The 26,125-nt window shown below is 47.2% G+C and overlaps 1 protein-coding gene across 1 annotated transcript in view; it reads left to right on the top strand.

Moving 5' to 3' along the window:
- POLN (DNA polymerase nu) overlaps positions 1-26,125 on the top strand; it is a 2,377,116-nt gene that overhangs the window by 395,024 nt on the left and 1,955,967 nt on the right. The window contains exon 5 of the mRNA XM_086964459.1: positions 25,910-25,974. Coding sequence (XP_086820585.1) covers positions 25,910-25,974 — 65 coding nt within the window. The remainder of the gene's footprint in view (positions 1-25,909; positions 25,975-26,125) is intronic.

A 26,125-nucleotide genomic window follows, 5' to 3' on the forward strand; every position in this document is an offset into this window, starting at 1 on the left:
TTTGGCTGACGTAGCGTGACGTCGCCAAAAGCCAAATATTCTCGGGAACGCCCCTGAATCTGGTCCGGGATTGACGGACAGAGCCGTCTCCCAATGGCTAGCCTCCATTTATGGAGCTAGCCAATGGGAGACTGGGGCGGATACCCGACTGCACACACAACTCATAAGGTTTTTTGGCGCATGCGCACTACGTGCGCATCGCCAGTCAAAACCTAAAAACGGTAAGTGTGCTCATTCCTCAGTCTGGTCGCTCTGTTATCTTTATTAGCGGCTATGTTAGGTTTTCTCACCCTAATGTGGCTTTAACTCAGCACAGAATTATGTTGCGTGTACTGTTTTAAGCACGTTTTTTGCTTATACAAAACATCATGTGTTAATGTAGTGTCTTCTGAATAATTATAGCTGTTATTTACTAAACACCTTCACATCGTTTGTTAAACAGGGTTCAGTGACACCCTCAGCCTCATACTTAAACTACCGCTGAATGTGCTCACCCCCCAGCCTGGCCGTCATGTTAGCACTCCTCCCCCTAACACAGCTTTAAATAAACACGCAATTATGTAGCGTGTACTGTCGTGTGCAAATTTGTGCTCATACAAAAAACATGGCGCAATGTCCATAAAGTAATGTACCTTTTTATTTTCCAACAAATCAAAAACAGTGCATGTGCGAACAATTAATTGCTCTTACCCATTTCTCCTTACTTTTACCCGCCTCACACACAAAGAACGCTTCCACCCGCTCACATTTACTTTGCGTCCTCACTTCCGATGGCACCATTAGAGCACTTTAAATCCTTGAATGTTCCTTAGGCGTTAAAGAAATATGCCTCTGTGCAGTTTTTATTACATAAAATATGTAGGTAAGGATAAAGGAACTGTGTGCCTAAGCTTAACATTTTTAAAAACAAATAATAGCCTCCTACTGCAAATACAGCTGAATGTGCTCACCCCTCAGCCTGGCCACCATGTTAGCCCTCCTCCCCCTAACACAGCTTTAAATAAGCACACAAGTATGTAGCGTTTACTGTCGTGTGTAAATTTTGACTCATACCAAAAACATGGTGCAATGTCCATAAGTAATGTACCTTTTTATTTTAGCACAAATCCAAAACAGTGCATGCTCGAGCTCAACACACCTCTCTCTCCTTATCTACACACCTCTCTCTCTCTCTCTCTACATACCTCTCTCTCTCTCTATCTCTCTCTACACTCCTCTCTCACTCGCACTACACACATCTCTCTAACTTTCTCTATCTATACACACCTCTCTCTCACTCTACACACCTCTCTCTAACTCTCTCTCAATGAACAAGCTGAGTAGCTACCTACTGGTCTCCCGCAAGCAAACATGGTACCAACAATGATTAAACAAGCATTGCCATAGCCAATAGGTCTCTCTTTTGTGAGAGTTTATGCTATTGGCATTGTAAATGACAATGCCTTTTTTAAAAAAACACATTAATAAAAGGCATTGTAATCTACAATGTCAATAGCTCAAAATCTAGTAAATGCGAGACCTATTGTATTGCAAATGCTTGTTAATTACTGTCATGGGATTTTCATCAGGACCCATTACTCCAGAAGATCTAATTTTTTTAATTGCTCCAGCTACGTCATTAATTGAGTGTACATAATTAAATTCAGGGGTTTTAAACAGGGCGGATGTCACAATAATTGAACTGATGGAATTAAATTCGCAGGATACAGTTCTAGCAAATGAACTTTCCAATCCTCTTCTGGGAATGGGGAGAGGATTCACTCTTGTGCCACACAAGTCAGCGATGATTTCCTAATACCTTTTGGAATTATGTTTAGATGCGGCCACTTTTAGCTGCACCCATACTCCATCTTCCTTTGTTCGTCTTAAGAAGCGTGTTTTTCTCTTTCTTTTCCTCTGTAGTAAATTTATTAAATTACTTTGTTCTTAAGAAAAATTCAAGAACTGGGCCCTCACTAGTTTATTTATTTCCCTGTTTAACGTAAGCAAAGGATTAAAATATGATCTGCGTTTAACTGAAACTTGCGGAATTTTACAAGATTTGGCCAAGGAACCTATATTGTAGGAATAGGCTTCAAGTAAATCCAATTGGGAAGAGTCACACTCGCGCTTCATAGATTGCTGCTGGTCATTTATTAGACCCGTTAAGCATGCTTTTAATTTAGTGGTCGCGTGAGTGTTCCAGTGAATTCTACCATTAGACGCATTGAACCCTACTATACTACCTTTGAAGTTCCAGGGATCTATCATAGCACAACTAAATTCAACTTTAAAACAAATCAACATATGATCACTAAAAACATTTCCCATAACCTCCATATTTCTAAGTTTACAGAAGAAGTCTGCCAAAGTAATTAAATAATCTATAACAGATCTCACAGTTGGCGCCTTATGAGTAAAATTTGCTGGAATATCCTTTTCTAACCTCCCATTAACAATTATGAGGTCTAAATTTCTCAAACCTTCAAGTAATAGGGTTCCTCTTTTATCTGTCCTGCTTTGATTCGGAAATTGAGCTTTAGGGATATTTAGGGCTTCATTTTTTTCGGAATTAGTGAATACCTTTCTATCTATACTAATATAATAAAGAGAGAGCCCAAACCTTTGAGGCGGGTAATCTCAGGAACCACAGCACCAATCACAACACCGAATACAGCGTTGGAAAGGGCAGTTGCAGCAGAAGGACATAGGCTATGCAGACGCCCACCATATACATTTAAAAGGTAAAAGAACCATGCCAGCAAAGTAGTCCCTTGTGGGCGTGTCTGCGTTGTGTTGTGGGCTTGTGCTGGGGGCGTGACAACCGCTGGGGGTTCAGTCAACATGGATTCCACATATGTTTCCAGTCGTCCGATGTTCGTGGATTCTGCCAGGCCAATTATGCTAATAGTATTTCTACCCAATCTAGCCTCCAGGTCTTCATTTTTAACTGCCACATGCTTGAGCAGCTGCTCCACGCACTCCAGCCTTCGTGTTATATCTTTGATTTGGCCTTCCTGGAGAGAGATGCGTTTTCTGCTTCATCAAGCCTGGTGCAGTGTCCTTCTAGACGTTTCCCCGTCCTGTCCAGTCTAGTAGTTAGGAAGTTCAACCTAGTGTCTATTGTATGGAAACATGCCCGGAGTTCTGCTATCAAGGCGGTCGCGTTGAAGGTAGTGTTTTAACGCTACCAAAGTGCTAGTTGTTGACGCTTTAATACCGCTTTCAATGATATCTCTTATGCCATTTAAATACACATATTTCGGATATACTTTGTTCTTTACTGCTGCTTTTAAAAAATAGGAACTGCTCACGGTATTGTTGTTCTCTGCCTAGCCCCACCTCCGGCCTCATTCCCTGGTCCAACGCGGGCTCCAAATCCCGATTGAGTGGAGGGAAAACAGGCAGTTCCGGTTGGTTGACGGTCTAGTGATCACGCCGGTCTTTACATAAATGTCACCACAAAGCGGAGCGCGCAGCGGACGCATTGAAGGTAGTAGTGCTGCTGAATTGTTTTAACGCTACCATATCGCTAGTTGTTGACCCTTTAATACCGCTTTGAACATTATCTCTTATGCCATTTTAATACACATATTTTGGATATACTTTGTTCTTTACTGCTGCTTTTAAAATACAGGAACTACTCACGCATTGTTGTTCTCTGCCTAGCCCCACCTCTGGCTTCATTCCCTGGTCCACCGCGGGCTCCAAATGCCGATTGAGTGGAGGTAAAACAGGCAGTTCCAGTTGGTTGGCGGTCTAGTGATCACGCCGGTCTTTACATAAATGTCACCACAAAGTGGAACGTGCAGCGGACGCGTTGAAGGTAGTGGTGCTGCTGAATTCTTTTAACCCTACCACAGCGCTAGTTGTTGACGCTTAAATACCTCTTTGAATGTTCTTTTATTAGGGTTTTGCATTTCAAAGCCCCAGGTGAGGGTATTACATCAATTGTATATCAATTGTTTCACACATAGAAGGGTTACATATAATCCACAAACATAGCTTAACTTTAACATGTAGATTCCACTCCGCCCGGCGGGATTGTACATATTCGCTCGTGGACGTGCAGGTGTGTAAACTGATTGTACAATAGTATGTCTCGTTGTATCTTGTCCCTTGGATTACGTACTGGCGGAGGCAGGTGATAATGTCATCCCCATGTGTGCCTATGTGATCCTTTACCAAATAGGTAGTTGCTAGCATTCAATGTGTATGTCGGTATCTTAACTGCCGACTGAAACTGAACTTGTAACTGTGGGGAAAACGTTTTCCTAGACCCTTAGGAGGGGGAGAGCACGGAGGGCCGGCGAGGGCGAGTGGACGTGGTGGGTGGAGGGTGAACTGGTCATTGGTCCAAGGGGCGTGGAGCGCGAGGGCCCCAGGGAGAGAGGGAGCATTCTGTTGGGGGTGTCGGGCAATTTACCCAGGGGGGGCAGGCGCTCGGCATGGCACGTGCAGTCTGTCAGGGATTTCAGTCTCCTAGTATCTGACTAGGTGGATTGGGGTGTTGTGAGGAACCACAGGACTGAGGCGGGATGGCCTTGGTGTATCATCTATTGTTGTCTCTTTATTTTATGAGTAGCTGTGCCCATTCTAGGGAGATGGGATGTTTGCGTGTACCCTTCACTTCTTCCTCCCGCAGAATATCCTCTTCTGCCGCCCCCCACTTGCCTACCGCCCCTATCCAAGCTGCTTCCGGGGGTCCGTGGGGGCTCGCCAGTGCATAGCTATAGCTCGTTTCACTAGGACCAAGGCGAGGGATACAAATCGCCATTGCAATTTTTCGGATTTCTTCCTTTTGTAGGATCCCACGGCACAGACCTCCCATGAATCTATGTGTGGCAGGTTAACCAGTGTGAGGAGTGTTTGGTGTATCTTGGTCCAGTACGGTTGCATGGATGTGCAGTCCCAAAACATATGCCTGAAGTTCGCCTCCATCGTTTGACATCGGGGGCAGCTAAATTGTGTGTCCGTATAGTACCGGTGCAGTCTGTCCGGTGTGAGGTAGGCTCGATGGAGTATCTTAAACTGTATGTTTTTGAACCGCGCGTTCCAGGACACTTTCTTCGTATATTCTAGAGCGTTTGAATGTTATCTCTTATGCCATTTTAATACACATATTTTGGATATACGTTGTTCTTTACTGCTGCTTTTAAAAAACGGGAACTACTCACAGCATTGTTGTTCTCTGCCTAGCCCCACCTCCGGCCTCATTCCCTGGTCCACCGCAGGCTCCAAATCCGGATTGAGTGGAGGGAAAACAGGCAGTTCCGGTTGGTTGGCGGTCTAGTGATCACGCCGGTCTTTACATAAATGTCAACACAAAGCGGAGGGCGCAGTGGACATGTTGAAGGTAGTGGTGCTGCTGAATTGTTTTAACACTATCACAGTGCTAGTTGTTGACGCTTTAATACCGCTTTGAATGTTATCTCCTTTGCCATTTTAATACACATATTTTGGAATTTTGGATATACTTTGTTCTTTACTGCTGCTTTTAAAAAAACGGGAACTACGCACGGCATTGTTGTTCTCTGCCTAGCCCCACCTCCGGCTTCATTCCCTGGTCCACCGCGGGCTCAAAATCCCGATTGAGTGGAGGGAAAACAGGCAGTTCCGGTTGGTTGGCGGTCCAGTGATCACGCCGGTCTTTACATTAATGTCACCACAAAGCAGAGCGCGCAGCGGACCTGCGCAGCGGACGCGCCGCCAGCGCGTCGAAGGCGCGCCAAAGGCAAGCCTGTCTGTGCCCATCTGCGCCCGGCCAGGGCCAGGAGCCAGTCATTATGCCCATTTTACCACCTATACAGCATTTGAGCTGCAAAACTTACGGAGCGACTGGCCCATTAGTCCAAGTGTCAGGGCGTCTGTTAGGAAATTAGGCATCCTGTCCTTTAGAGACTCCTTCCCTGAACTCCCCACCCTGCCTACTGGGCAGGGTCCTCTTCCCACCAATAAGGAACTCCCGGGACCTACTAGACCTGACCCCCCGACAGCGGGACCCCTTGTCATCAGCTATCTAAATACCCGTTCCATGGTGAGGGACCCACTTGAAATTTTTCAACTGCTCGATTCTGACAGACCTGACATCCTTCTCTTGTCAGAAACCTGGCTCACTGCTGAATCCACCCCGACATCCTCACAGCAGTACCTACAGGCTATTACATACTCCAGGCCAATAGGCTATCGGGCAAGTCGGGGACGGGGTGGCAGCCATTATTCAACAGAAGCATACATTCACTGCTCTTGAGATTAGCGGTATACTTCGGGTCGACAGCCTCATCTTAAAATTTGAATCCCCCAAGTCTCCCTTTATCTGTGCCTTCTTCTACCGACCTCCTGACCACATGCCCTTATTGCCCCAACTACTAGGCAAATTAATCTCCCAGTTAGTTATTAATCATGCCAGGATAATTATCCTCGGGGATTTCAATTACTGGCCCTCTGACGCACATGTGAGTGTCAGCTCCATCGAGTTCATAGATCTTTTATCAGGCATGAACTGTATCCAACACGTGCACAAGGCTACCCACTATGAAGGGCACATTTTGGTCCAAGTCTGGACCTCCAACCTAGAAATAACTCCCCTATTAGTCTCCCCGTGCACAAGGTCTGACCACCATTTTATCACATTCAGTATGGCCTGCGTCCCTGCTATTAAACCTCCCCTGGTGGGTAACTTCCTGGCCAGAATTGGAAGCGGGCCAATATTGGCAACTTCTGCACGCTTTTAACATCCACCTCTCCTACCGAACAAGGCTCCCTCTGTCATCAGGCATCAACCTCGATCAATGGCTTGAATCAGCCAGTAATAAGATTGTCCCCTTCAAGAGAACCAACCTTAAACGCCCCCATGATGCCCAACGCTGGTTCTCTGATGACCTGAAAAGGAAGAAACTGGCACTTAGTCAAGCAGAGCGCCAATGGAAGCGAGCTTATGCACCTGGGGAAAGAACCGTCCATGTAGCCCTGCAAAAAAATTATAAAGATTCTATCCTCCAGACTATGACAATCTATTTCTCTTCAAAAATTACGAACTCAGCTACGAAAACTAAGGACATTTTCACAATAGTCGATGAGCTTGCGCAACCCGACAGAGTGTTTGCCAAATCTGCTCCCTCACAAATATTGTGCGATTCCCTGAATTTGTTCTTTATTGACAAAATCGCCTCCATTAATAACAACATTCCCACCCCCATATTCCTTACCACCCCTCCTATCACATGGAAAAAATACCTTCACACTTCAGCAAATTCCCTTGATCTCCAGAGAGGAGTTCTGGCTCTCCTAAAAAAGGTGGGATCTGGCTCCCCCAATGATTACTGCCCCCCTAACATTTTGCAAGAGTCCTTCCTTACCAACTTCCTCAAGCAAGGTATCTTTAAACACGCTGTGATTGTCATGATTCAGAAGAAAATGAACGCTGATCCGTCGGTTTTGAGTAACTTCCGCCCAATCTCCCTGCTCCTCTACCTTAGTAAGATACTAGAGGCCCACGTTACAAACGGCCTCAGCTCATTTATTGAGCATTCTCAGTTTCTCGACCCTCGGCAGGTGGGATTTAGACCGGCTCACTCCACAAAGTCTGTCATCCTGGCAGTCATGGACGAGCTTAGGAGAGGAGCCGATAAAAACACCACCCAGGCCCTGGTGCTCTTAGATCTGTCAGCTGTTTTTGATACGGTTGATCATGATCTCCTGATCGACCGTGTCAGAGACGCTGGCATCCAGTGCCTGGCCCTCATATGGATTTCCTCCTTTTTACATAAGCGATTCCAGATAGTTCGCCTGGCTAACTTTTCGGCCCAAAAAAACAGGTTGACCTGTGGGGTCCCCCAGGGTTCCTCTCTATCGCCCCTTTTGTTTAATTTATACATGCCGCCTCTGATTGTGTCCTTACGCAACAGCCCAGCCATAACCTTCAATTATGCCCACGACCTCCAGTTGGTGTTCGACATTGATTTCTCCAACACATCAGTCACCAATTTCCAGTCTACCATGACCTCCATTAGCGAATGGATGTACACCAACCAATTAAAACTTAATCCTGATAAAACAGAGCTGATCCTGACTGGAGGTGCCGCCAACCCCTGGGAATCCAGCTTCTGGCCCCAACTTCTGGGCAGCTCCCCTCGCCCAGTGGACACTGTAAAAAGCCTTGGGGTCATAATCTGCAATGACCTATCCTTGAAACCCCAAATTAATGCAGTGGTATCCTCCTGTTTTTTTCATCTTCGCAGAATCCGGAAGATCTGCAGATTTCTGACCACCGAGGCCCTTACCCTTGTCATTCTGGCCCTGGTCAACTCTCGCATTGATTATGCGACTCACTTTATGTTGGCATTCCAGCATACCAACGCCGCCGTTTACAGCTGGTACAAAACCAAGCAGCCAGGCTCATTTTCCATCAACCTAAGCATCAACATGTCAGCCCTCTGATGAAGAGCCTTCACTGGCTCCAATCCGCCTGATGAATTCCATCCACTCAGGATCCCCCACAGACCCATGTCCTCACCACATCTTCAACAAAGCAGACTCCGTCATAGCACCGCACCTCCGAGACGTCATCAACAGCTCCCTCAACTCCGCCACCTTCCCGGAAGACTGGAAACACGCTGAACTCACCGCCCTTCTGAAAAAACCCACAGCGGACCCCACCGAACTCAAAAATTACCGCCCCATCTCGCTCCTTCCATTCCCGGCCAAAGTCATCGAGAAAGCTGTCAACAACCAGATCGCCGCCTTCCTCGAAGCCAACAAATCCCTCGACTCCTCACAATCTGGCTTCCGAGCAAAACACAGCACTGAGACCGCCCTCATCGCAGCAACAGACGACATTCGAACTCTACTGGACAATGGAGACACAGTCGCCCTCATCCTCCTCGACCTCTCTGCAGCATTTGACACAGTCTGCCACAGCACCCTTTTACAACGCCTCAATAACATCGGAATCCAAGGAAAAGCACTTGAATGGATCACCTCGTTCCTCACCGGAAGAACTCAGAAAGTCCGCCTCCCACCATTCAAGTCCGAGGCCACTGAAGTCATCTGTGGCGTACCACAAGGATCCTCACTCAGCCCCACCCTCTTCAACGTATACATGAGCCCCCTCGCGGCCATCGCCCGCCAACACAACCTCAACATCATCTCTTACGCGGATGACACTCAACTAATCCTTTCTCTCACCAATGACCCCAGCACCGCCAAAACTAACCTACACGAAGGAATGAAAGAAGTTGCCGAATGGATGAAACACAGCCGTCTGAAACTGAACTCAGACAAAACAGAAGTCCTCATCTTAGGTACATCCCCCTCTGCATGGGACGACTCCTGGTGGCCGGAAGCCCTCGGAAAAGCACCCATCCCGACAGACCACGCACGGAACTTAGGCGTCATCCTGGATTCTTCACTCTCAATGAATAGACAAGTCAGCGCCGTATCCTCTTCCTGCTTCAACATTCTTCGCATGCTTAGAAAAACATTTCGCTGGATCCCCACCGAAACAAGGAAAACAGTCACCCATGCTCTGGTCACGAGCCGACTGGACTACGGAAACACCCTCTACGCAGGCACTACCGCTAAACTCCAGAAGAAACTCCAACAAATCCAAAACGCCTCAGCCAGGATCATATTAGACATCCCACGCAACGAACACATCTCTGGTCACCTTAAAGACCTCCACTGGCTACCCGTCAATAAGAGGATCACTTTCCGACTGCTAACCCACGCACACAAATCACTCTACGACATCGGACCTGAATGCCTCAACTCACGACTGTCCTTCTACACCCCCTCCCGCCAACTACGTTCTTCCAGCCAAGCCCTCGCCACTGTACCTCGCATCAACAAGACCACCATGGGAGGCAGATCCTTCTCATACCTGGCTGCTAAAACATGGAACTCACTCCCCGCTTACCTTCGCCTTACCCAGAACCACCTAGCATTCAGAAAGCAACTTAAAACGTGGATATTTGACAAGTAATCCTCCTCCCCTTTCTAAGCGCCTTGGGACCCTCTGGGTATGTAGTGCGCTATACAAATTCTCTGACTCTGACTCACTCTTCAAATTGGGTTGTACCATCTTTAAAGCCCTCGCTGTCCAGGGCACACCTTTCATCTCTTCTAGGATCCATCGCTATGTCCCTGTATGTGATCTCCGCTCCTCCCACCTCAATCTGCTTACGATCCCCACCTTTAAACATAAAAAACATGGTGGCCTTAGATTTTCCTTCCTGGCCCCCCATTTCTGGAACTCCCTTCAAACTGAACTTAGATCTGTAACCTGCTACACCCAATTCAGAACACATCTCAAAACCCTCCTGTTCTTACAAGCATACGAGTAAAGCTCCTTTCATCCTGCTTCTGCCGTCATCCCTCCCTCAGCGCCATGAAACCTCTTGGTGTGAGTGCGCTTTACAAATAATTTTAACATAACATAACAAGGCTGTGGCATCGTCCAAGGACTGCGGCTGCTCGTCACACTCCGGACCGTCTCCCCCATCCAGGCTGTGGTCGGGTCGATCAGTTGGGCCTGGCTTGTTAAAGGTCAGTTTATGTTGTTTAGGGTCTCCACGACCCATTGTTTCGCGCTGGGTGGGGGTGGGCTGTGTTGGGCCTTAGACGGAGTGTAGACTATACTCCCTGCGATATGTAGAAGAGATGGAGGCACCGACAATCCTCACGTGCCTTGTACCAGTGGTCACCACCCACTGGGGCCTCCGTCACCAATGACTGCTCTTGTGTGCCCTCAGGCAGACCAAAGCTGGTGCCCTATTACAGTGAAGGTGCCCAGGCGCACGCAACAGCAACCCCGGGAGAGGCACAGAGATGTGATTCTCAGGGGAGCCCACACGGACCCCAGTACCAGGTCAAGGCGCCATTCAAATGTGTTCTTGTCGTGCGCAAGAACGCTGTATCCCACAGAACCCCACCAACTGCTGTCCTGGGTTCCAGGCAAGTGCGTTGTGCCAGCAACGGTTGCACCCTATGGGTTAAGTCAACCCAGCCCCCAGTCGGGCTCTCCAGGCTATGTCTCAGGCCCAACTGCGGCGCCCCACAGAGCAGCGCCTTCGTTCAGAACCACCTTCCGGAATGACAGAGTGAAGGTGGTTATAATGGCAGCGTCAGCAATTCAGTCCTGCAGGTAGCGGGCCCGGTTCTCCGAGCCATATGAAGTGGAGGGCATCCCTGAGGTAATGCATAATGGAGGGGGTGGGAGGTTCGGCCGCGGGGCTGCCGGTGGCACCCCCCTGGTGCAGGGTCTCCTCATGGCGTGGCGGGGACAGTAGCGGTGGCTTAGCTTACGGGGTCCTGCCCATGCTTGGTCTGGTCTCAGCACTATGCGCAGGAAATTACGCCCCACAGGCCTGGTATTGTGGAGCCCATGCCCTCCCACGAGCCAAGGTGCTGTTGCGGTTGCAAGTATGCGAGGGCCCGCCCCCTTCGGGTCTTCAACTCTGCTTTGACTCGGCCTGTGGTCCCATACTCAAATCTGGCCGGGGGCCCACAGAAGCACCTTCAATTCTTGGCACAGGCTAGGGGTGGGGAAGGAAGGCGGCAGCGACCCTCAGCAAAAAACAAACGCAGTCCCAGGTGGCAGTTATGCTTGTTGGGCCCCGCTCCCTGCACTCACCCAACCTCCCATGACTGTAACCTCATCCCTGGCAAGTTGATGCTTACAGCTGGACCGTGCCTCTCCTCCACTTTCAAGCAGGACGGTGCGGGCATGTGGTGGTGGGCGCCCACGGAGCTCCGACGCTCCAGCCTCAGGCTCGCCTATGGACCCTGTCACCACGAAGCCTCCGAGGCAGGTCGGGTCGCCTCACTAATTAGGGGGCCGGGAAGACACCCACGCTCTGTCTTTTCGGTCTTGGAGCAGTCATCGGGGGATAACTGAGGGGATCCGCTGGAGCCCCAATGTTGCATGTTATCGGTCATGTCATTTTTACTGCAATTAGGGCATCGGCGCCCGAGCTTCAATGCTGTGTGGCAATCTTGGTCGACGGCTTGGCCACGCCCCTGTGACAAGCCTTGTATAGTAATAGTTTGACATACAGATGCTAGATGATAAGATTGACATTACACCTTAGAATATTTTCAACTAAGATATACAATTTTAGATCAATAGTGCTTGGAAACACCTGTTCTTATTAACAGCAAATGCAGGTGTCAGCATATTACTCAGCCAACAATTGTTTTGCAACTCCTTCAGCTTTTTCAAATTCAAATAGGAAAAAGAAGAGAAAAAGATAAAATAGAACTAAATAATAACTTAGAAAAGCTCAACATCAGTTTAAACATAATGCTTCACAAGCCGTAAGATATATGTATGGTACAAAATGTAAACATAGAACATTTCCACTCATCTAGTACCCTTAACCATGTGTAATCACAATAAAAAAACGTAGATATTATTAATTGGGTCATTTGTTGCTTATCTATTCAAGTGCTAGTGAGGTTTCATAAAAACCTGAAAATATAAAACCTCTATAGTGGAGCAAATACCTCCAAATGCCCAGGTCTACATTTGAATATTCCCAGCGAATAAGTAAATCCCACTCATAATATCTTTGTTCTGTTCCTTTCAAATTGGGAAGTCATAGGGGGGCGCTAGGTGGCGCCAAACCAAGATGGCCGCACAGTAGTGAGGCTCTCGCCAGATCGAGCCTTCGAACTATCCTTTTGACCATCCTTACTGGGTAAAATTACACGGACACCTCTCCATTAAGTCTGCAACACTCCACGGATCACTGCGGTGCTGAAATCGTCAAAATCGCCCAGCCATAGGCGGAGATATCCGCCAGTCTTCCTTGGAGCGGACTGAGGTGCTGGTCCGAGACCTGCCGATTCGCGGAGCCAGTCGGCTGGGAAACACCGAGGCTCTGCGGCCTCATCGGAGCTGTGCACCACTTACCAACGGAGGCCTTCGTCATTGCCGATATACCTGAGCCAGGGACTCTGCAGAGTGAGGACATTAAGGTATTATCGGTGAGCCCTGCTTAAAGGAGGAGGGAAAATAAGGAGCGCGAGATTCTGGCCCGCGGGCGGGAGCTGCCGGTGGGCTCAGCGGACCCGGCAACCGGGACATATAACGACCGGCACTCCACTGCATAATTAATACGCTGCTGGGTCGTTGCCTGCGGATCCCGAGACACAGTGATCGCCAAACGTTGAACAACACTCTGCACAGCAGCGGCCGACGGTCGGGCCCGCTCGCTCGCCGGCGGTGGCCTCCCTGCGGCCTACAACCTGCCGGAAGAGACCTGCGACCGTTCCCGTGGCTTGGGGGCCTAGAACTATTACTTGAGGAGCCAAACACACAGTAAGTGCCAAAGTGTTCAGTGGCGCTGGCTCTGCACCGTCACAGCCGGCGACGAGGCCCGCCCGTTCTCCTACGGCGATCTCCCCGCCGCCTACTAACGACCGCCTGCTGCCTGTGAGCTGGCGCCGCACCGGCCCCTGAGTAACTCGGCTGTGGGACACGGCTCGCACCTCACGGCTGACCTGCTTGCATGTTGGTGGTGCCCGCCTAGTACGACGTGAAGACACTTCCTCCCCCAACCTCAAGCCCTAGCGCGCTTCCTCCTCAAAAGAGCATTCAAAGCTCTGTCAGATCACTAGCGGCGGCCTGAACGCAGGTTGAAGAGAAGATCCCGGAGATTGATACCGACTTATACATGAGCCAATCAAATTCGCATGGGAGCATGAAAGAGGGACACACTAGTTACATCTTGAGTTGCTGCCGGTGGTTCAATCAGGCTGCAGAATAACACCCCCCTCATCGGCTTTGGCTCCCTCCGGTTGTGGCACTGCTTCCCCTGGCGCTTGCTTGCCGCTGTTTGGATCTGATAGAACATCACTGCGCCTTTGCTTTGTGTTCATAGTGGGCAGTGGTGCTATTCTGTCCCGCTGCCTTCTCCTGCCCAGACTGAGGCCAATTGGGATGAACAGTTAGACCCGCTGTCCCCCACCTGTGTATCGTTGGGCGAGGATATAAATTGCGCCAAAGAGGACACTTCAGGCCTTCGCTGCGCCCCTAGCGCCCTTAACAGACGAAGCCTTCGCCTCATCTCGCGGGGAGAGCGCTGTCCGTAGCCCCACTCTGCCCCATCTACTCCCAAGCAGCTGGACAAGACACCACTTCATTGCGCCCTGGCTACTGCTGCCACATCGGCCTCGCGAACGCCAAGACGCGACATGGGCCGAAATGATACCAAACAATCCAAAATACCGTTTGAAACCAAGAAAAACCCCAGGGGTGCACAGGAACCGGAGGGCAGCCCCTCCGCCCGAGGACCCCCGAACGATGACTGGAAAACATTGCTGATAAGCATGCAACAGAGCTTATCAAACATAGATTCCAAGATTGACACGATAAATACTCACATGGACAGTGTGGTCACTAAGCTGGAACAACACGACACCAGAATCAAGGACGCGGAGGTTAGGAACTCTGAATTGGAAGATGGCGCCACCTCTAACAGCAGACAAGTGACCCAAATGGACAAGCTCCTAAAAATAATTGCAGAAAAGAATGAAGACTTAGAAGCAAGGTCTCGGCGGAACAACATTCGCATTTTGGGCCTTGCGGAGTCCACCAACACGGTGAAAATGGAGGTATCTATCAAAAATTTGGTCATCGAACTCTTTGGTAAAGAATCGTTCTCCTCGCACCTGATAGTAGAGCGTGCCCACAGATCCTTAGCCGCGCGCCCACCACCTGGTGCCCAACCGCGCCCCATCATCGCGAGATTCCTAAACTACAGGGACCGAGACGCGGTGCTAAGACGAGCAAGAGAGATCGGTACTGTGGGATACTGTAATGCTACGCTCTCCTTCTTCCCTGACTTCACCCCGGCGGTCCAGGAAGCCAGGAGGAAATTCTCAGGGGTGAAAAAGAAGCTTCAAGATCAAGAGATGACGTACGCCATGCTATATCCGGCGAAATTAAAGGTTTCTTACCAAGACAAGCAATACTTCTTCCAAAATCCGCAACAGGTGGAGGATTTCCTCAAACAACGCAACAAGGACAAGACCAGAGACAGTGCTGGAAGACGTCGCTCCAGGTCCCCCTCGCCCATGAACCAGCAAGAATAAACTACGGTCACAACGTCTGCTACACCTAAGATGAGTATAGACGAGCAAGACTCCAATAATCTGGTGAGGTACACTTTAAAACTATTGCATAACCCGGACTAAATAACTTTTTGTGCTCGATCACCCACCACCGTCCCACGCAGAGAGACCAGGTACATACCTGGCTCCTAGTGGGTGTAAGTAGGGAGGTGGATGGCAGGTCGGGTGCCCCTAATACTGACCCCCGATGGGCGAGCCCCATTACCCCCCTTCTGCTCGCAGAGTGGGGGAATTTATAACAGTACTTTTGTTTCTGAGTTGGGGAGAGGGAGGGATAGCTGGGGATGGGTGGGTTCCAAATGCCCGGCGGGTTGGGGTTGCCGGAGTGGGAGGGGAAGGGTTTGGACATGTTGCCTGCACAAAAGAACTTTTTGTCATTCATTTCTATAGTTGCACATGTCAAGAAGGAATTTGGGGATCATGTTACATATTTGATGCCAAATGCTATAAAAACATGGATGTTGTAGACCTTTGTAATACATATTTTCTGATAGATAAATGGGGGATGTAACTGGACCGCAGTCAGCCTCGCAGTTCCAAGTGGCCTCCTGGAACATTCGTGGGTTAAACAACCCGAGGAAGAAGAGACAGGTTTTGGGGTATCTGGATAGACATGGGATATCCATCGCTATGTTGCAGGAGACACACTTAACTCCAGGCGGCTGCCCCTCATTCGCTTCAAAATGGGCAACGTGCAAGGCGTTCTCATCTTACTCTAACTACGCTAGAGGAGTGACGATTCTTATCAAACGGGGGACGAAATTCACTCCGGCTGGAACTGAGATAGACTCCGAGGGGCGTTATTGTATGATCTGGGGGAAATTACACACACATACAATACTGTTTGCATGTTACTATGGCCCTAACACTGATGACCCGACTGCCCTTTTCACATTGTGGGGGAAAATACAGGCCCTGGGGGTAGCTCACGTGATACTAGGGCGGGATTTTAACACAGCTATAATACCTAGGATGGACAGATCGTGTCCGCAAGCATCGCACTACACGAACACCCAACGATCACTTTTGGGAATAGTGAATGAACACCACTTTGTCGATGCATGGAGACACTTACACCCCACTACCAGGCAAGGTACCCATCACTCAGCATTCCATTCCACATGGGCCCGCCTCGACTATGTCTTCTTGTCAGCAGGACTGTCCCCATGGTTAACCAAGGCACATCACCTGGCGCGTACGTTCTCTGATCACTCACCGGTCCTAATTTCCCTGCAGATTCCCCTAATTATGGCCCCTTACCTGAATTGGCGCCTGAACCCCGCACATCTTACAGATACTGCCTTTGCTGCCGAATTAGAACAAGACATCAGAGAAGTTTTCGAAAGGAATGTTTGGGAGGCCTTCAATGTGACGATCAGAGGGAGTTGCATAGCCAAGGGAGGGGGAGTAGTGCGTATGTCTGCACTACGAGCAGACATACGCAAGATAGAACTCGAGCTCAGACAATTAGAGCGGGAGATAGCTCGGGTGACGGAGACCGCGCAGCTCAGGCTCAGCTTAGGGAAAAACTGAATGACTACTCTGACTTGGCAGATAAAGAATGCAAATTTCTGGGGAAGACCTTCAAGGCTCGAGAATATGGAGACCGAGACAGACCAGGTAAAGCGCTTGCTGCTGCAGTCAGAGCCCCCAGGTACCAAAATTACATCCCTACTTTACTAGACGAAAACGGCGTGCCACAACGGGATCTCAAGGAGCAACTCCGAGAGCTAACTGAACACTACACCTCGCTGTACACCTCACATAGAACAGACGCAATCAACTTGCAGGAATACTTGGAAGACACTGCAATTGCCTGGCTGGGACCGTCCCAGCAAAAATTCCTTCATCATGAGCTTGAACTTGATGAGATCAAGGACGCAATCATGTCCATGAAGTCCGGGAAGGCGCCGGGATCGGATGGCCTACCGATTGACTTTTATAAAGCCTACATACATGTGCTAGCACCCATACTGAAGCAGGTATTTTACGCCGCCTACAATGCGAGAAGCACTAATAACGTCATTGCTGAAGCCAGGTAAACCGCCAGAACAATGCGACTCATACCGACCTCTCTCATTATTAAATACAGACAGTAAGATTTTAGCAAAAGTTCTCGCAGCGCGTCTCAACCTCCTCATGGAGCGACTCGTTCTTCCAGACCAAGCAGGGTTCGTCCCGAACCGCGCCACGTCCCATAACCTGCGTACTCTCCAAGCGGTGTTGCAGGATATTAACCCTAACTGTGAAGCAGCTGCTGTGTTCCTGGACGCCACAAAAGCGTTCGACTCCCTGGAATGGGATTACCTTCTCGCTCTGCTTGCAAGGATGGGGGTCCCCTTTAACTTCTCTGACTGGATTCGGCTTCTATACTGTAAACCCCAGGCTACGGTGTTGCTCAACGGTGCCCGCTCAGCTCCATTTGAGATTCGAAGAGGCACCCGGCAGGGCTGCCCATTGTCCCCGATACTTTTTGCGATCGCCATCGAACCCCTAGCCGCTAAACTCCGACAACACCACAACCATCGTTCCCTCATTTACCCGGAACGGCAACTCCTAATCGCGCTGTATGCAGATGATATGACCCTATATGTGGACAAACCACAAGAAAACCTCAATCCCCTGCTACAGGAAATAACTAAGTTCGGGGCAATAGCGGGGATACAGATAAACTGGGCAAAATCGGCCATTTTCCCCTTGACTGATAGGACCGAGGAATTTCCTCTAGATTACCCCCTGATGTGGGAATCTGAGGAGATAAAATATTTAGGAATCAGAGTTACCAGAGACCAGGAGACCCTTATCAGAGCCAACTATGGAACTGCACCAGACAAATTGACGGATAACGTAACCAAATGGTTACACCTCCCACTGTCTATGGCAGTCCGCATTTCTCTTGTAAAAATGGTGGTCCTCCCCAAACTATTGTATCTGTTCACTAACATACCCTATAGCCCCGGTTCATATTTCTTTCGCGCCCTCGACTCTCAGTTGTCGCGCCTTATCTGGGGAGGCAAACAGGCTAGACTCAGTTTGAAGACGCTCATGCTACCCTACCACCAAGGGGGGTTTGAAGTCCCAGACTTCCGAAAATACTATGATTGCGCCCAAGGGCACTTCGCTTCATATTGGTTCCACCCCCCTCCATTCATGGCTCACCTGGCAGTTGAAGATGGGTACATGAGACCGGTACAACCTTCAGGATATCTATACATGACAGCCCATATGAAAGACAGGGACCCCACTACGGTGGACTGTACTATCAGGGCTTGGAAACGTATTGCAGAGCATATGGAAGTGCAATTCTTTTACTCACCTTTGATGGTGCTGGCAAACGATCCCAGAGTGAGCGTTGCATGTGAAGAAATAGGACGTACGTTCCTTGCCAAACTCGCCATTTACAACTGGGGAGAGTTATACCTCCATGGTACTTTCAGCACGGCAGTGCAGCTCTTTGGAGACAGCACCCCCACAATGATGGACACTTTCCTTTATGTTCGTCTCCGGCAAAATATTAAATCCATAACACCCAACTTCCCGGATGAGCCGGAAATCATGGCACCTCTGCATTCCCTACTCCAGGCAGAAAACCCGAAGCATGTGGTCTCTATGTTGTACAAACACGTTCAAATAGCTCCATCTCCGCCCCTCCTCAGAGCTAGGCAAGACTGGGACGCTGACCTGAACGCTCCTATGACGGACGAGCAATGGGAGATGAGCTGCTCTCACACACGTGCCGTGACAGGCAACGCTCGCCTTAGATTAATACACTACAAATTCTTGCACCGGCTCTACTTCACCCCTGCTAAACTGCACCGACTTGGTCTCAGAGACAATGATCGGTGTCTCAGGTGCGGCAGACCTGGCGCAGACTTCATACACCTAGCATGGACATGCCGAACAGTTGCCTCGTACTGGATAGAAGTGTTTGAGGCCATATCGGTAATGATCAGAATACCCACGGACCCTTGTCCTAAAATAGCCTTACTCGGACACCCTAACTCGGCAATAAAAACAAACCGAAATTTTTTTGCATTAAGCCTCCTGCTGGCTAAACGACAAGTGGCATGTAGATGGGGTAGGGGGCGGGCGCCAACATTTAAGGACTGGCTTGGTACTATGTCTACGTGGCAGGAACAACTCCACAATTATGCTGACCTTTTACCTCTTAAGTCACGCCCCAAAGACCTATGGGCCCCCCTCACAACAGATCTGCTCCAGTCACAGGATAACGACGAATCCGAAGAGGAAGATAGTGGAGGGCTGAGTAGCGATAACCGCACCACCGCCCCTCCCCCAGAACCCACCCCCCTGCACAACGCAGCAGCATGACTCCCGCACACGCCCGCTAAATTTCTTCCCCCGTCTGGACAATGCGCACCCCAGGACCCACATGAATAGGCACAGGTCACGCTGCCAGCGACACCCATGAACACAAGACACCAATGACACGGGAGGAACGGAATGCGGTGCTGTTGGCCCCCCCCCTCTGTTTCATTTCATTACAGCTCGTCTCAAGCCAGGAAACACTCACTACAACATACCCATGGCATGGCACAACATTGGATACTTTTATTGGTACGAAAAAGTTATACCTTCCCTAACAATGAGTGACGTTTACAGGGTGCGTAATTGCGATACCGGGAAAGCCCGAAACTTCATACTGATACAGGATAACATAATGGCACTCCACACTACAAAGATCCATCACGCCACATACTTCGTATGGTGGCCGCATTAGGGGAAGGAAAAGTGAATACTATGTTTTGATGTTGATTGAAAAATTAAAAAAATAACCTCAAGGCTTTGTTGCTTATATACTGCATTGAGATCATGTTGGTAAGATAAAGCTCTTCCTATGGCCCACGTCCAGATACTTCGCGGCCGGCCCGATGGGTTGTAGGCGGCATGCTGTGTTAACTGTATACCCCCGCTGGAAATACATATATATCTTCATAAGACATGTCATAGCTGCCGGCCCTCGGATGTGGGTTGTAGGCATTAAGCAGTGTAATATGTGTTATGGACCAATAAAGGTTTACCAAAAAAAAATAAAAAAAATTGGGAAGTCATAAATAACAAGAGAAGCATATACACAACAATATTTAAAAATGCCTTATATTTACCACCATTCTTACCAACCATAGCCCAATACTCTATGCATCTCAAAAAAGGTTAGACTCAGTGCAGTCAGAAAGCAATTGCGAATAAATTAGGGGCATATTATCAAGAAACAGCGTTAAAATGATCGCCGCTTCAGCGACAAGAAACTGCCGCTAAAGCGGAGATAATGGGCTTGATAATATGCCCTTGTGAATTCCCATAGAAGCCCATGTTCTGGTGTGAACATGGGTTTCTATTGGAATTCTCAAGGACATATTATCAAGCCCATTATTGCCACTTTAGCGGCAGTTTCCTGCCGCCAAAGCGGCGATAATTTTAACGCCGGTCTTGATAATATGCCCCATCGTCGTTTCAGACATCATGGAAGCCCATGATATGGATCCTAAGGTGAAAAAATAGCTTCTTAATAGAGTCATTCAGACAAAGAAATGAAAAACATCCCATTACCTGCTTAATGTACTTAAGGCAGACTTATGGCAGACTTTCATCTTAACTGCTTGCAGTTGATCAGATATGTCAGAATACTGGAAACTTCAGTTTTAACTGGAGATTATTACAGAATTGGCCCCGTATTAGGTAAAGAAACAAACTTCTTCTGATAGTAATTAGGTTGAAGTAAAATGAATGTGAAGAAAAAGATATCTGCTCTCAATAAGGAACTCTACATCACTCGCAAACTCTGTTATTCAACGTAGAGTACTACTTAATAGCCACTGCGCTACACCTTCTCCCTGATTGGTACCATCCTAGAACTTGCTTCTGAAAGGTAGTTCCCAAACTAAAATAAAAAAACTTGATTGTCTAAACATCAACACTAATAACCTAACTTTAAATCTGTGAACTCCTGTCAATTTTATATTCAAAGGAAAAGCGCGAGGCATGAGCTAAATCACCAGATTTCTAGTTAATTTCCTATATTATATTTCCATTAATCACAATACCATATGGAAATATTTAAAGTCAAAATAGATTCCCTGGCATCAGTGAAAATGGAAAATCCCTCAAAATGTAAGGTGGCAGATAAAATGACTGCAATCTAAGTTGTCTAGATTATTTCCTGTGTTATAGGTTCATTGTTCTCTGTACAAGATTGTGAGGATTTGGGTGTATTACATGATATGGCTTTGAGGCCTTATCGTGTAATGCGCTCACAAAAACTGTCTTGGGTCCATTCAGTCTCATTTGAAAACTTTAAGCTCAACCCAGGTTAGCTATGGCTCTGAGCAGCAAGGCTTAGCAAAGGATCAATGTGTAAAGCATTTAACAGCACCAAACAATGGAATAAGAAAGTCACACAACAACAAAGAAACACAGCAAGAATTTATAAAAATAATATATATATTTTTATGAATTTATAGAGACCTTAGGGCCATATGTATCATCATCACCATTTGCGATTTCTAAATAGCGATTTTTAAGGAATTGCTATTTAGAAATCGCAAAATCGTATGTATGTAGAAAATCGCTATTTTTTAGCGATTTCCAATTATTTCTTATTTGCGAATTCGCAATTTGCGAATTCGCAAATAAGGAATAATTTCCCATTCATTCCTATGGGCCAGGAGGCCCATAGGAATGATTGTGAAATGCATTTCATTTTGCGATTCGCAATTTGCTAATCGCAAAATGAGATTGATTTCAAGGGTGCAGGGGTGTCTCAAGGACACCCTGCTGCACCCCTGAAATCAGCATGTGTGTGCATATGGCGCACATATATGCCCTATGGGCATGTATGTGCGTCACATGCCACATTAAAAAATGCCAATTAGTGTACTTTGAAAAGAAATCGCAATTTACCACCAACTGAAAGTTGGTGGTAAATTGCGATTTCTTAAGCTAAATTCGCTACAGTAAAATGCTTCATACATAGCATTTAAGGAATCGCAAAATTGCGATTCCTTAAATGCTATAGCAAAATAAGGAATCGCAAATATTTGCGATTCCTTAAGATGGGATTTTTTGATACATAGCAATAAATGCAAAACAGCCTTTTGCGATTCGCAAAGGCAGAAATTCAGCGAATTTCGGCCTTTGCGAATCAAAAAAGGCTTGATACATATGGCCCCTAATAATTAAAATCTATCTGAGGGTTACGGAGATACAGATTTTGGAACATTTTATCACTTTTGAATGGAACCGCAAACAAGCAATGGCAAATGTAAAGTTTAAAAGCTTTTGAAATGTTTTGAAGTGTTAGCGCGAGTGTTCCGGTTCGACTTGGGCAACCAAGTCCAGCAGGAACAAGTTCTATGGAGCCTGAAACGATACTTTGGACAGTTACCTGGCCACCAGAGCATTTTTGAGGCAAGTTCTAAACTTTACAGGACAACCGCCATAGGAGTTGATGGAGTGGTTCTGATACTGAGGAATGCAGGCTTAAAGGAACTCAAGGACGCTCTGAAAGCTGTGCGGTCCACGGGCGTGAAGTCCAGTCAAGTCCTCCTTCCACAGGGGATTGGGGGCGACTCTGTCCACAGATCACAGGGTCCCGCAAAGTCTACTGTGCAAGGTTCAAAGGGCTGCCGATGTAGTCTTTGCACTTTTGTAACACACCAGTAGGGTGCAAACATTTAGCTGGTGTCCACCTGGGGTGACGAATCCAGTCACAAGCGAAACACTCATGGGTCCAGCAGACACAGTTGTACCTTTTGGCTATATCCAAATTGTCCTTTGGTGTGCCTGGCGTCCGGTAGCAGCAAGACTTCTGTGGTGGCTACTAGACATGCGACTTGGGCTCTTTCAGCTCTTGTGTCCCTAGAGCTGGTTCCAGGGGATCAGCTGACTTATCTAGTGGAATCACTACTGTTGTTTGAGGAGGAAAACCAACGTTTCCCAGTGTCAGGATCTTTAGGCCCATTCCCAATCTCACCAACCCATAAGTGCAGAAGGCGCAGTCCTCTTGACGATGCAGCTCTCTTTATTCATGCAAGGGCAGCAGGGCAGTCTGACTTAGGTCCTTTATTCAAGTCATTTTGTAATGATTGGAAGGGTGCCAGGTTTGCTCTATTTATCCCAGGAAAGTACCATGAGTGAACCACACGATCACTGACCAATGGGCTACTGGGTTAACTCCTAGCTAGTGACGAAGTTCCTGTGATGTGTGGCATCTGGCTACCCCGGAGAGCCACATTCTTGCCCCTTTCAAGATGGCACAAACCTTCATTGGTCATGAGGAGCTTGGCCCACCCTAGGGGTGCGGTTACCAGAGGGCTGCACGCCCATGTTAAAACCAGTTTGGGGGTGAGTTTTCCCTCCTCAACTTTGTCTCTGCTCTGTCTGCAGGAAACAAAAGAAATCCTGCCTGAAAGTGTTGTCACAGTGGCTCTTTAAAGCCGCTTCACCATTGAAGCTCGCCGTTTGGGCTGACACCCTGGGCAGCTGTGCTGTGGGAGGCAGGGTCACGCCTTCCAGCGCAGCAACAACCTTTGTTCCTGGGCTGGGAGTCGTTCACATGTCTCCCCAGACAGGCAGATCGATATCTGTGTGCCAAAGCCTATGTGGAGTCACTGAGCTAGCTAAACACAGAAATGGCAACAGTCTAAAGTTGCTAAATTTCAATAGTGTCATAAATGTCGACTTGACCATGAAGTCTTATTTAATGTTATGATTAATTTGATACCTTATATGACCCAGGTAGGTAGTCCGATTCAGGGGTTAATCGGTTTGGTGCGCCAACTTGGAAACCCTGTACTAGCCAATAGGCCTGTTAACTTTATTCTTATTCCTATTTTATTCTTATTTATAAGTGTTGCTGTTTAGACATTCTTAAATATATGTCAAACTTAACAAAATGCAGCTCCCTGATATAGGATGCAATAGGCCTTCCTTATGAAATACTTGAATATAGTGTTAAGGGATGTAGTGGCTTTGCCATTGACTGACTTTAATGGCAAAGTCGAACTAGCAGTGTACACACTGCCCTTCCAGTCTGCAGTGGAAGCCTGGGAGTCATTTCGTCAATTGTCACACGTAGGGTGGCACCAATAGTTATGCAGCCCTGTGTACACTCTGCATTACGTGCCCTGAGTACCATCTCCTTGGCATGTATAAGTAAGTCAGAATGTGCCAACTGAGTATAGCCAATTCTACATATAATAATTCTTTCTTTATTCGGTTTTAAACATTGCAAAACCATAAAAGCACATAATAAGTTGTACATTTACATATTTAAAAATATCAGATCATGGCGATGTTTTTTTTTTAACAGAATTCTAAAAAAAATCAATTTCAATTATATAATTCAGCTTTTAAAGATTGTTCCTGTGCCTTATAATACATTTTAAAAAGTTTAATATGTGATAACAAGTGCATTCAGAATCTAACATTTGTAGGGATAACATGGCGGGACGGCATTGTCTAAAACCCCAGCGTTTTAACAGGGGAAATTCTACATATCTTGTATCAGGGGTTCTTTTCCGAGGGCTACTCATCAATAGTCATAAGCACTGAATAGTCCCGCCCACGTGCGGGGACCCCAGAGCAATAGCCAATAATATGCATATATCTACATACATATACACATAAATACCTGTATATATAGATAACATGCATATACATAAACATATGCAATCTGAAAACATATTACTAAGCTCAAAAACTGCCATCATTGCATGTAAATCTTTTACATTTGAAAAAATAAAGACATATAAGTCATAATATATATATACCCAGCCTGAGTTTGCTTTGAAACACACAACATTTATTTTTAAAGGTAAAAAGGCAAGATCATAGAGGCAGATTAGCCTAGAAAGGCTGCATAGAAAACAATTGGAAAATTGGCGGCGTGCCTTTAAGACCTCCAGGAACCCCCAGGCTCCCATCATGCACCACAGGTGACAGTTAGGTCACTTCCTGGAGCATTGAGCTCGCCAGTTAGTGATTTTTTATCACTATTTTCAGGTTTAAAGTGAATTTTCTTTAGTTCACTCGACGCCTTTAGTACTTGGCTTACTAATACTATTAATTTTTCTGATTTTTGGCCATTTTTTCCTGTCAAAATGCTGGCCTTATTTAATAAGTACCCGGCCTGTGGAAAAAAGATGGCTAAGTCAGAACCTCACTCGATCTGTATTGCTTGTCTACCTTCATCTCACAAGCCAGACCAGTGTTACCACTGCAGCAAGTTTTCGAAAAGAACTTTTTGGGAAAGGGAGAAGATTAAGCTGTACTCCATACAGAAGAGAGGAAAAGAAGCAACAAATGGGCAAGAAGAACATCCCTCAAGGAAGCCCTCCTCTCAAAGAGGGTTGGAGCGCAAAGAAAAAGGTGAGAAAAGGAGACATCGGTCTCCAACGCCGTCGAGGGACAGATCAACATCCAAAATGCCTTTGTGCTTTGAGTCGGGTCGGAATCGACATTGAGACGTCCTTCGCGACAAGGTGAGAAGACCCATAATGCGAAGTCGACACCAACGAGTAGGCTGTCCAAGTCTGGCTCGCCTACGACGTCAAGAGGCTGGGGCTCTACGTCGACACATCAACGTTAAAGCCGGCGCCGAGAGGGACCGCGGCAACGTTTTTGTGAATGTTTTGCTGATTATCATACATTTGACATTTATTGTTAGTAAACAACACGACAATAAACAGTTGTCATATTCAAAACCTATTAACTGTGTACAATATTGAGGTTCAAAATTAAAAGCTAATAATAGTGTTTTGTATTTTTTCTTTAGATACAACAAGTAGCATGCCGGAATCAGATCAGCGCAGTACAACAAAACATATGAAACTTATTAAGGTAAAGCAAAGTCTAAAAATATTTCTGTTCCCGAATATAATCTGTTCTCTTTTTTAACATTGTTTTAATAGGATTTTGCCACTGTTTTTGGGTTGATATTTCTCAAGCTCCACATAGCTCATCAGGACACTTAGGTTAAATTAATAAAGCT

Source organism: Lissotriton vulgaris, chromosome 3_2 (assembly GCF_964263255.1).
Source record: "Lissotriton vulgaris chromosome 3_2, aLisVul1.2, whole genome shotgun sequence".
NCBI lineage: Eukaryota > Metazoa > Chordata > Amphibia > Caudata > Salamandridae > Lissotriton > Lissotriton vulgaris.